The sequence below is a fragment of the Pristis pectinata genome, chromosome 12 (genome assembly GCF_009764475.1).
Source record: "Pristis pectinata isolate sPriPec2 chromosome 12, sPriPec2.1.pri, whole genome shotgun sequence".
NCBI lineage: Eukaryota > Metazoa > Chordata > Chondrichthyes > Rhinopristiformes > Pristidae > Pristis > Pristis pectinata.
The window spans coordinates 21,662,577-21,675,185 of NC_067416.1; the positions used below are offsets into that span (position 1 = coordinate 21,662,577).

The 12,609-nt window shown below is 39.9% G+C and overlaps 1 protein-coding gene across 7 annotated transcripts in view; it reads right to left on the reverse strand.

Moving 5' to 3' along the window:
- Window positions 1–493: 493 nt before the first annotated feature.
- The window catches only part of fam53b (family with sequence similarity 53 member B), a 90,225-nt gene continuing 78,109 nt past the window's right edge, over window positions 494–12,609 (reverse strand). For 5 of the 7 annotated variants that reach the window (XM_052027827.1, XM_052027821.1, XM_052027826.1 and 2 more), the window contains one exon: window positions 522–3,015. In XM_052027827.1, the coding sequence (XP_051883787.1) occupies window positions 2,662–3,015 (354 nt within the window). In that variant the 3' untranslated portion in view covers window positions 522–2,661. Of the gene's footprint in view, window positions 3,016–12,609 lie in introns of all 7 variants that reach the window. The other 2 variants (XM_052027823.1, XM_052027822.1) reach the window with 1 other exon arrangement.

Consider the following 12,609-nt stretch of genomic DNA (forward strand, 5'->3'; position numbering starts at 1 on the left):
TCGGATGCTGCCTGACCCGCTGAGTGTTTGTAGCCTTTTCTGTTTTTATACCAGTTGATTTCTTGTCAAACCACAAAATCCACAAATAAGCTGACTGTTGTCACAACGTCATAATTTGATTCTCTGCTCAGAAAATCAAATAAAACACCCAGAGGGAATTCAACTTCCTGAAAAACAATCAAAAGATATTTTTCTCAGTCTTAAGGGTTTTTCCTTGCTGAGATTGAGTTAGTTGACTTGGCCGGATATCATTAGTTGTATCACGACACAACTAGGTAGTAACAGCAAATAAAGTCCCACAAATAAAGTCTGATAAATAAATATCTGATATAGTCATCCGCACACTGGTAGAAGCTTGATAAATAATTATGATGTTAAGAATAGCAACACAGAGGCCTGAACCTTACCTCTTTCCTCCCAATTTCAGAGTGGGTAATGGGAAACAGTGAACAGATACAATAGCAGTAAAATAAGAGGGGAATAATAATTTTTACTTCACTTTTTTTATTGAAAGTTGAGAACAGCCATTGTAAAACAACAGGAAATGATACAGTTTTGCTGAAGACACTCACTTTATAACAATCAAGTTTACTGATTCAGAACATGTCCTGGATCTTCAGAGAAAATCTTGCTTCAAGGTAAAAACCATGTAATAAACATTCTGAAATACAGTAGTGTTCTCCAATTCATTTCAGCAACTGTAGCCCATGTTTTCACTGCATGTAAGCAGTCTTTTATACAGAATATGCACCCAGATTTGCTAGCATAAAGTTCATTAAGTTTAAAATGCCCAGACTTGCCACATATAACTGTAGCATTTACTGTGTAAGCTTTTGAAGTAAGGCAAACAGGTTACGCAGTGTTGCATTATTGCTGCTACTAATGGTTTGAAAACTGCATTTGGCCACTCCATTTTGTGGCTCATCTCTGAGTCATCATGTATTTGACAGCATTTCGTGAGTTGTAAGGTCTTAACATAAAACAATTGATTGTGCTCCCATCAGATGCCTTAGCACATGCAGGTAAGTACTGTATAGGTGTAAATATTGCTTGGTCTACATTTGGAAAAAAAAGTTTAAAATACTTCCAAGTTGTTTTTCTTAGAATTCCTGTTATTCCAGAGAACGTAATACCTTAACAAAGAAAGTCACACTCACAAAAGTGCAGGGTTTCCATACCCTGCCTCATTCCTACCTCATATATTGTATTCATTCTCTCAAGGTCCACCTGAAACCAAAAGCACTGGTTTTATCTTTAATATCCTAATTTCCACTTAAGCTGATCACAAAGGCTGAGACTGTAAATAGTTAGTTAAATGTCAGTGATAGAAAATAATGCAGTAGAAAACATGTTTGTCTTGTTTTGAACAATTTTAATATAAATTATCAATGCCGAGTGGGTTTTTTTTTAAATGTTCATACTACAAGTCCATTATGGACACCCTGAGTCTGCAGGAGACACAACCAGAAATCTGGTGGTGTCCAAAGTCAGTGATGCCAACTCTCCTGATTTTGGCAGGATTTCAGGTAATTTCCATAAGTAGTACATCTTCAACCTGTATACATTTATATAAGAACTCCTCTTATTTATTGTTCCAAGCCAGTATAATATTTTTGAATCACACTGATTATATTAATACTTTGTTTCTCCTCTCTCCTCATTGTCATAAGCTGTCACCATCTCCCAGTTAAGACTGTTAATGTCATTTGGCTGAGAGCCTATCGATAAGTCTTGCAAAGATACCAGTGGCTCTGTGGAAACTTACAGCACAGAAGGCAACCGCTGTGCCTGTGTTCACTCTCTGAAAGAGCACACGGCTGCGTCTCAGTGCCAGCAAATGCGAACATAATGCAGGGAGACCCACATTTTGATCCTTTCCTTTCCACTCACTGGAAGTGGGAGAAAAAAAAGTATCTGCAGTAATGCAGTACAGGCATCAGCAGTACAAACATGCCGGAGAGTGTTGCCTGCAGTCAAAACCAGAGCGGCTCGCTTTCGCACGCTGTGGCTAAGGAAAGGGTAACAAAAAAGTTTGCTTGCAAGAAGAAAATGGAAAGACACAAAATAAACATTAATAAGACTTTTTCTTTAAAAAAAAGTGGGTATAGATATAAGAAAATACAAATCAAACAAAAAGAGTGCAAGTGTGCAGCATGAGACAGATTGCATTTGTGGCATGAATCCATTGAGATCACAGTTTGTGGTTGGAAAGTTGGCATCTCTGTTAGACATTCATTTACTGGATTTGGTGGGGTGTAGGTGGTGAAGTGTCACTTACTAGATCGAAGTTATAAATGTCGTTCACACTGCATTGAAACAGTTTATACACATAAAAAAAACTATGATTAAGCTTGTATTGAAAACATGTACAGTGTGACCCTCGAGCCCAGCTTTAACCTCCAAGACATGGGCATTTTTAAACTGTTGTACCATGAACAGGTTAAAAACTAACAATTACCTCCAATCCCCTTTGTTTATGCCCCATTGAACCATGACTGCCTGACTCTCTGCTGGCAAATTCATCTTTTAGGTATGGACATGTTAGATATGAAGTTTTTGACCAAGTGCCTTGGAGCACTATTCAAAACAACTAAAAAAAAATGCAACAAACCGCAGAATTTTATAGATCATTTCTGCTCATGCACTTTAGAACCTGATAACCTAGTTGTTTTCTATCTGCTCAATGTCCAGTTCACCATCCAGCTGAAATACATCCTTTGCTGCTTTCCCCCTCCTCCATGAGTCTTTATCATTCTCGCCTCTTTGACAGCTTTGCTTCACAGTTCCAAACACCTTCATTTCCTTCCTGCTGGTTTCCCCTTTGCTGGTAGAGGGCTTTTCCAAGTCCCCATGATGCCGTGGTTCAGGACTGCAGGTGGGTGTTGTGCCTGGTTGGGGAGAAGAATCGTAAAGGCGGCATGTCCACGTCTTTCCTGTTGTTGCATTCGGTTCCCAGAGGCAGCTGTCGTTCCCAGTGCTGCCCACAGAGTTAGGGCTGTGAAAGTTCCTGAGGTTCTAGAAAGAGGAATCAGACAACAGCAGGTGAAAGGCTATTCTTTCACAATTCACAGATGAGCTAGAGACAGAAAGAATATTTTACATTGATAATGTGGGCAGATTTCTTTCACAGTAATGCAAATGAGGACTATAGTTCCACTATTTGTTCACAGCCTTTTGAAGTTCAATGTGAAGTGTTTTGATGGACCATATGTATACACAAAGTTGTTTTATAACTCTTCACAGAAGTGTTTTATTCTGAGAGTTAGCACAGTTTGTTCTTGGCAAAGGTAATTCCAGTGATGTTTACCTGTTTGATTCCAAAAAGGTTAATGATTAATGCTGAGGAAATGATTGGTTACCCTTCCCTCCCACCTGAAATGAACTTGCTTTGCACAGAGCGAGAGAGAGCGAGAAAGAATGAGAACAGCTTGGGACCAAAATAATTTTAATTGCTTCTGTGCACCCTCAATTCTTATTCCGAGTGGCTCTCAGTTCAGTATTTACATGAATCCCAGGCAAGAAAGCCACAGGGTTAAAGTGTGAGGCACCACCTGTAAATATTAATACAGTTGTTGCCTTTGGAATACCAGTCCCTGATGACCAAAAGGAGGTAGTAATATCATCAGCAGAAGTTCTCTTTGGCAGTCTACAGAAAACAATGATAGAAGAAATCTCGCTATTGTCAAAATCCCATTTTAAAAAGTATGCTCCTGAAACAATAAGCAAGTCTTACCATTGGATTTTCCTAAATAAACTGAGAAGGAATCAAGCTAAAATATCAGCACACCAGATGGATGGTTTCCTGGGATCTGTGGATAGTGCTTAAAAACTGAATTTCAGACACCACACAAAGTGTAAATATACAGAATGAAAACAGGAAACGTGAAAATTTTAGACCAGGTCGACAGCGTAAGGAAACAAAACGTATGGGTCAGAATCATTTGCTGGAACAGAGCTTCAAAGATTTTGTTTTAGTTACCATTTCCAACATTCGTGATTTTTCTTTCTGTTTATAAAAATGTGGGATTGATCTGGAATGAACATTGAAAATGTGTGTCCCTTGTATGCCCCAGCTCAATTTTAGGACTCTTCCATGGAAAATAGCAAAATAAAACTGCATTCATTAAGATTCCCCAAGTACAAGCAAGGTTCTTAGGCAACATGAATTTAATATTCACTTGTGATTCATATGTTTCTTTAATCCATCAACTGTTAAGTGCATGTTTTGATGTTTGAAAATACTGCAGACACTGCTGGAATATTACATCCAGGGTCCACAGCCTTCTATCTTCAGTATGGCATAGGACAGAAGAGAGTTACAATTTTATTACATAAATATTTGGCCATCCTGAAATGGTGCATTGACTCAGAATCTAGAACCTCACACCAGTTTTGATCATCACGCATAGTCTATATCCACAAAGATAAGTCAAGCTAATGGCAATGTTCCAGAAGCAGGGAGACTTATGGATAAAAAGTAAAACGTGAATCATTTGAGTCGCATTCTGAGGTAAGGCTCTCAGAAATAATTGAGAATACTTTAGACCCCACTCCTCTTTTCACTTCCTTGCCCAAATAAGCATTGCTTTGGTGGAAAATCCAATCAATGTCAGCAAGATGCTCCATGATAAAGTGAAGTGCAAGCACATCAAACATTTTGGACATGAAAACCTTTGGCCTTTCTGCTTACACACCATAAACTTCAGCAGGAGTCTATCCAAACAACCAGAATTCATACCAGCAAGCATCCAAAAAATAATAACCATGTTAAAGAGGATGTAGGAGCTGAGGGCAAGATCTTCTAACATTGAAAATCCCACCCCAGATCTGGAACTTCTGCACTGCCCCTTTGGTAAGTAGACGCTCTGCATGAACCAACCGGCACAGATAGAGTCATAGAGTAACATAGCACAGAAACAGGCCCTTCGGCCCGATCTGAGTTTACAAAGTTCAGCAGTGGACACCTTCATAAAGATGGGCTCCACTGGCACGTATTCACTGCAGAAGAACAGGAATTACTAAAGATCCAACAGGAAAGAAATGCTTTTTGAACTCTCTCCCTTTTCATCCCCTCCCCAACTCCTTACTGCCCCCAACCACCTACCCATACTCACCGCCTTCACAAGCCGAGGAACACCAAAGCTTGTTATCGAATCCCAATTGCTCCATCGGCTCAGAACAGCTGATTCAACCAAAGCTGTACATCAAGCCTACAGCATTCTCTTCTACAAGGCCCATTCGTAACAACACTAGTGTTCAACAAGCCTTGACCACCTCGCAGTTCAATTTACTTAAAATCATGTCAAACTGCGGCTTAGGAAAAATACATGTTAAATACTCAAGGCAGGATCTCACTATTGACGACACAGGAGAGGGAGGAGAAATCTTAGGCGATAACTCAAACAGCTGGCACTTTCACCTCAGCCGTACTCTCACACACTGTCTGTGCTACTCTCACAATGATTCGAAAAGAGAAAAATAGCTCTTCACCTTGCCAGCATGAGCATTTTAAAGGAAGAGATTTATCCCATGTTAATTCTAACAGTGGTATGTGATCAGCCCGAAACCTCACCTCTCTCCCACAGCCAGACACATCGCAATTTTAAACCATGGAACACTACAGATCAGCTTGTTGTAGCTGGCAGTGCTTTTACTTGCCTGACTTTCTGTAAACACACACCAACCTAGATTGATTTAGAATCCTTGTATTGCAAAATAGTTTAAACATGTCAGGACCGCACGAATTTATTGGCATTTTATTCTTAATTCAGCTGTTTATTTCAGACCCACAGACTGAGGTATAACAAAGCTGTTCAACATGTGAATGAAGTACAGACTGTTTTTACAGATTGTTGATTTCTACTGGTGTGTAAATAATTGTGATTTTCTCTACTTATTCCCTGAAGTTAGTAGCTTCTCAGTACAACTGTTGTCGCTAGAGGATTCGTGCTGCATTAAATCCACAACATCGTCTCTTGCTGTGCTGCCAATATGATGAAAATAAACAAGAACATTTGTCCATCCCACACTGTCAAATAATAAAGGAATGCATTACTTTGCTCTATTCAAAGCTGCAAGATTCAGGGGGGTATTTGCCTAGTGGTCACAATTACGCAGTTGCTGGTGTGAGGTTGAAGACCGACTGTCAAAGAAACAATATTAGTGCAATCCATTTAGAAAGTAAAGTGGCGAGAGCAACATTTCAAACCCAGCGTCACTGAGGTGAAGTGTAGCTAAGAAGAAATAAAGGGTTGAATTAAAGGGGTGTTGTCAGACTGAGGATCGATGAACTGTTGTGTAGATGTGAAGGCAAGAGTGTGCTGTAGCAGATGCCTCTGATTAGAAAAGCAAGAAATTGCAGATTCTGGAAATCTGAAATAAAAATAGAAAATGCTGGAGATATTCAGCAGATCAGCCAGCATCTGTGGAGAGAGAAACTGTTAACAATACAGGTCAATGACCTTCCATCATAACTGAGGAAGGCTAGAAATCAAATATAGCTTAAGTGGTAGAGAAGAGCGCAGAACAAAGAGACCGTCTGTGGTAGACTACCGAACAACATGAGGGTTTGACTCCACTGGCACCATTACCATTTGTTTCCAATGCCAATCTCATCATATGTTGCTTTCCCATCTTGCTGCCAGGTCATAAGCAGGTTATTAACCTGGTGATATGGAATCCTTGCAGGTTCTGCCAGATCATTTGGATCAGTTATACATGCCCCACATAGCACGTTTCCTCCAAGCCTCCCACTCCTACCTGCATAGTGCATTCACACACTGTTTTACCATTAATGAGAGTTGATGCCAGAAATGCTGACCCTGCTCTTCTTTTCCAATTTTCTTATAACATTTCTATTTTCTATTTTTAAATCCAAGTTCCCAACATTTGTAATTTTATATTCTTTTTGAATTTCAAAATTTCAACTCCTGTTCCTGCACATCACAGCTCCACCCTCTTCCCTGCCATCATTTTTAAATATGCAGTGTCCTCAATATTTTCCTTGGGAATGGGGTGGGGGGCAGTTGTGGATTGATGGGGAAGGCCACAACGCAGATTACAAATTACACAAGTGTCATGAACGGTCCCAGCTATGCCTGCCTCTTTGTCGGCTACGTCGAACAGTCCATGTTCCAAGCCTACACCAGTAACGCACCCCAACTCTTTCTCCGCTACACTGATGACTGCATTGGGGCTGCTTCCCGCACCTGTGCTGAACTCATCAATTTCATCAACTTTGCCCCCAACTTCCACCCTGCCCTCAGGTTCACTTGGTCCATCTCAGACACCCCTCTCCCCTTTCTGGATCTCTCTGTCTCCATCTCCAGAAACAGATTAACCACAGACATCTTCTACAAACCCACTGACTCCCACAGTTACCTTGACTACACCTCTTCCCACCCTGTCGCCTGTAAGGATGCCATCCCCTTCTCCCAGTTCCTCTGCCTCCGCCACATCTGTTCCCATGATGAGGCTTTCCATTCAAGGCCATCAGAGATGTCTGCCTTCATAGTGCCCTATTAAGGTAAACTTCACAATGATGTCAGGACTAGGAACCATAAGCAGAATATCGCTTTCCCATTTTTATTAGCTCAGGAAAGGCAGTGGAGTAAGTCACTCTGTCCATTTCACCAATTCACCATATCAAGGCTCATCTGTAACCTCTCTACATTTATCCAGTTTGGGTCCATTTCCCTTAATACTCTCAACAAACAAATCCAAAATTATTTCTACCTCTGAACTTTCTATGCAGTTTTGAGAGAGAGAATTTGGCACTTCTGCCAGCCTTTGCAATGACATCATATTTCCTAACCTTTCCTGAATGGTTTGCCTCTGATGTTAAGTTTAAAGTCCCTTGTTCTAGATCCTGCCTTGCTACTAAGCTCCCCCATCGACACTGAAATTTCTCGTTATTTGTTTTTTAGTTTCTTTCAAAATCCTAAGAACCTCAAATATCCTAACAAAGCACTTGGACAGGGAATATAAATGGCAGACATTAACCAAAAACATAGCCATAGGGTCAACATTCAAACTTAAAATCCCAGTTGCAGTTTTGCAACACTATTATCATCACTGATGTCACTGGGCTGGATTGCACTGGCCTCAACCTATGCCTTGTGGTCACCCCAGCCACTCTGCACTAGCCTCAATGAATAAGACCCTGCAGCCACTACCATTCCATTAGGAGCTAATGGGAACCAGGCCATAGGCAATGCAAACGGAGGCCCTGCCCACAGACTGCCCTGATGACCAGGTTACCTACTCACTGTTTCCTGATATCTGAAAAATCCTTTTTCCAAAAAGTTACATATTACGAATAAATTAGTCATAAAATCTTTGCAAGTTAATTAAAACATTCATTAACATAAAGTAGATTTTAAAAAAACATCCATATTCAGTGAAGATCAAAAACCCCTTTCAAATGAATTGGGTCGAATTAGATGGCCAAATACAAACTGTATCCAGCTCCTCAGATTAGGTCATCACGGAATGCTCTGGGCTGAACCATGAGTCCCGGGACGGAGGGAGAGACCCAATGTTCCCACATCGGATTTTCAACGCATTCTGTTCAGCTGCGTTGCAATGTGCACCAAGTCTGAATGGGCTGACGAGTGCACTACGGTGGGCTGTTGGTTCTCTGCAGTCCCTTCCACAAGCAGTCAATGCAATCCACTTCGTTATTTTTAGCCCTGCCTACAAAATTGCTCACAGTATCTTTACAATAACCTTAACCAGCAAATAACTCAATTTATTTCCATACATTGTATGCAACAATTAACTGGAGTACATCATGAAAAAGCAATACTCAGTTATCAAGACTAACCTATGTAAATGACAGTCTGCATCTGTAGAAATAGAAGCATTTTCTCTTCACTTTTTCTGACATCATAATTAATAGGTGTTCAGTGCCTAACAATGTCAATTTGCTCAGCTTTTCATCTCACTTAAAATGTGGAATCAGCCATGCAGAGTGAACTGAAAATAGCTACATCTCCAATCATGCAGATCTCTCTATACCATTGCTATATTTAGTAGCAAAAACAGATATGCAAGGAACCAAAGGCTATTGCCCAATGCATATTCTTATTGGAAATTCAATGAAAGGTAAATCAGAAGAACTCTACAACAGGAGGGCAATCCACTCACTACATTAAAGGTACTGAGGTAAATTTATTTAAAAATATATTCAGAAAAATAACTAAAATATGGTAGAGTTAATATGAAGTCAATCTGCGCAAAGGCTATTACAACAAATAAAATAAGAGGGAAAAGTACCTCTGAAGTACTAAAAGTGATATTTCAAAGAAGAGAATACAGCAAGGTACACCAGAGGAAATGGTAAACAGCAATACTTTCAGATGCATCAGGACAGCATGGCAAAGGTCACAGGATCATGATTTGCACAAGTTGTTTTCTAAATGTACTCATTCATAAGATGTGGGCTAGTTGGCTGGGACAGCATTTATTTGCCAAGTTATGGATAGCTAACAACAAGTATTTCTTTACACAGGAGATAAACAGCTGGGATAGGGAGGGTGATTGAGATCAGCAGGTTGGAGTCAGTTAAGACAGCTAGATGTGTAATGCTGTGGCTTTCAACCTGTGGCCAGCGGGCCCTGGGAGCCTGAAGGCTATTTCTAAAGAATCCATGAGAGCAGACCATTAAGTAAACAGACTGTTATCAAATCTGTGAATCAGGACAGATGACAGGGCGTCGAACTGAAACTGAATGCCTTGCCTTTTATACCATTCAACAATTTACTTGGCTTTGAAGCCACCTCAATGTCTTCTTCAAGCATGTAACTGAAGCTAAAGTTGATGATGCATCTATTGTGTAAATAATGAAACCAGGCCAATCCTCAGAAAAATGGGAAAAAAGTGCGGAAGACAGCAGCCGAGAGTTAGTTTGACACACGTTGTACTCTGCTTGTTCTTCCTCTTTAACGTCACCATTCTTAAAACATTAGCTTTTAAGCAGCCTTCGTGTTGGAGGGTGGATGAGAGGATAAATTCTCAAGCACAAGGTCTTAGAAATTCAAAGCTCAGAACAGTGGAAGGACTGAGACACAGAGAGGATTAAATCTCATTTCAATGAACACAGACATTGAGCAACCTCCATCTCGTTTAACAGTGTTTAGAAGCCAATGAAATGATGCATGTGCTCTTTCCACGGTTTATATTTGCTGCCATTCAAAAGATTTCTTTTGAGGAGAATTCTCATTCATTTGTTTGCCAGAAATCTTTTCACTGTTCCATGCAGATGAGAAAAATGCTCTGTCCCTAAAATGTTGATGCAATTGGACAGATTTTCCAAGTGCTCACCTACAGCAAGGAGCACATAGCACATGACAGAAAAATCAGAACCAACACTTCAAACAAAACAAAAATTCAAATCAAGGGTGGAATGACTGCACTGATTGGCCTGGATACCCTGATAATTCACAACATAACTATGGTGCCATGCAGTTTTCAGTGTAGAAGGTCAAAAGGAGGAAATTCAAGCATAAGTGACGCAAGCCACTTTAAGTTTTAAGTTATGCCCACGATTCTTCAGATTTTTACAGTGATTCAAATAAAAGCTCTGTCAAATTCCTTTCCTGCTCATTAACACAGACCTACCCTCATGAAAGACCAGCTCACACAAATTTCTTGAAATTATGGCAGTTTTGTAAAGGTCAGCTGGTGCAAAGTTGTACCTCTGCTGTTTTATTGAAATTTTTTCCAATCATTTTTGTTTCAACTTTTCTTGAACTTTTAAAAAAATTTTGGATTTGCATTATGTAATTAGAAATATTAATGGGTACATTTTTAAATAATCTGCAGCTAACATACTTAGTTTGATGGCTTGAAATTGTATTTTTATGCAGAGACAAAGGAGGTTATGATGTCAGTTTTGAACACTTGCTTAAGGCCCCAACTGTTGATGCTGGTGTGTTCATTTTACCTGCTTTTACGCCTCTCCCTCAAAGAGCGGTGTAAGTAGTCTTTGAATACTTGTAAGACACAGTTAGGTAAGCACAGGGGTGAAAGATTAGCACAGGTAGATAGGAGTGTGGAGTTGAGGGTCATCTTCCAAAACGGTGGAGCAGGCTTGAAGGGTCATGTGACCTCATCCTACTCCCTGTCTGCGTGCTTGTGTGTGTGCTAGTGAGATCCTTACGAAATTTTAGCAGGGTATATGGGATGGAGTAACATTCACATAAAACAAATGCCAGGCAATGACCAACGCTCTCCAATAGGGAAAGTTTAAGTTCCTTCCCTTGATGTACTATGTGGCATTACAATCAGCTGATTACCTCCAGCCATACATCCTGTGGGCAGTATTTATCAGAATAGAACTCAAGAGGATGGTATACCATCACACTCTTGATTTGTGCCTTGTAGATGGTAGAAGGGTTTGTGGGTTCAGGAAGTGAAACACTTGCTTTAGAATACTGGCGATTCACCCTGAGCCCACAAATTCTTTCCATCGTCTATAGGGCACAAATCAAAAATATGTTGGATTGCTCTCTGCTTGTCTGGATCAATGAAGCTTCAACTGTCAAGTAACTCAACATCATTTAAGAGTAAACAACCTGCTTGGTTGCCTCCCAATCCATCAGCCTAACATGAGCTTTGTCCACCAGGACAGTTCAATGTTTCGTGTTTGCCAGGGAAACACATTCCCTGTTCCAGATTTCCAGCACAGCTTCATTATATTGTCTTGCCAAGCAAAGATTATCACTTAGGCACACTCCTGATAAAACTATGATATGCCATCACAGCTGTAGTCTGCAAGGTCCAGGTGAAATGGTTTTGAGCAATTGAGCAGCTACCTACACAACAACAAAAGAAAAATTAGGAACTGCTTTCCCCCTCCTTTTAATGTAGATACTGTGTACAGTAACTGATAAATATCGCCCCAGTATCCAACCTGCTGTACTCTCGGGATATGGAAAAACACTCCAATCACAAACTAACTCAACATGTGTTGCAAATATTGATTCATTTCACTATTCTTACATTTTAGAACTACTATGTAAACTGTCTCAACTTATGTAACATTTTTAGACTGAACAGTAATTGGGTTAATCTAAGCTGATAAATCTACCTCTGGATAGCAAGCAATCTCATGAAGGCAATTTCAATGCTATTTGGTGTTAAATGATCAAATCACCCAAGCGCAAATAGAAAATGGATTAAAACATTTAAAAAGACATTGACAAACCTAGTGTTACTGGAAATTTATTTTCTATCTTTTCCTCACTTGTCTACTCGAGAGTGTGAATTACAGTAAAGGGAACGAAACAGGACAGAGGACTTTGGACAGCTGCAAAATTTCAGTCTGTGTATTTTAAACCACTTCAAACAACGCACCACAATGGTGCTTTTTCACAACATAGGAGCAGAAGACTATGTAGGAAAGCTAATCAAGTGCGCAATGGCCAGAATAATCCTAATACTGAAACTAAATCAATAGCAGTTACAGGTACACAGACTCAATCACACTAACAATTACTAATTTATTACCAATTACTAATTAAAATAAGTAACAACTCCAGAGCACAAGAAAATGTTTTTTTTCTCATTATTTTGCAGTGGTTTTCAAATTGTGACTTAAAATTCATT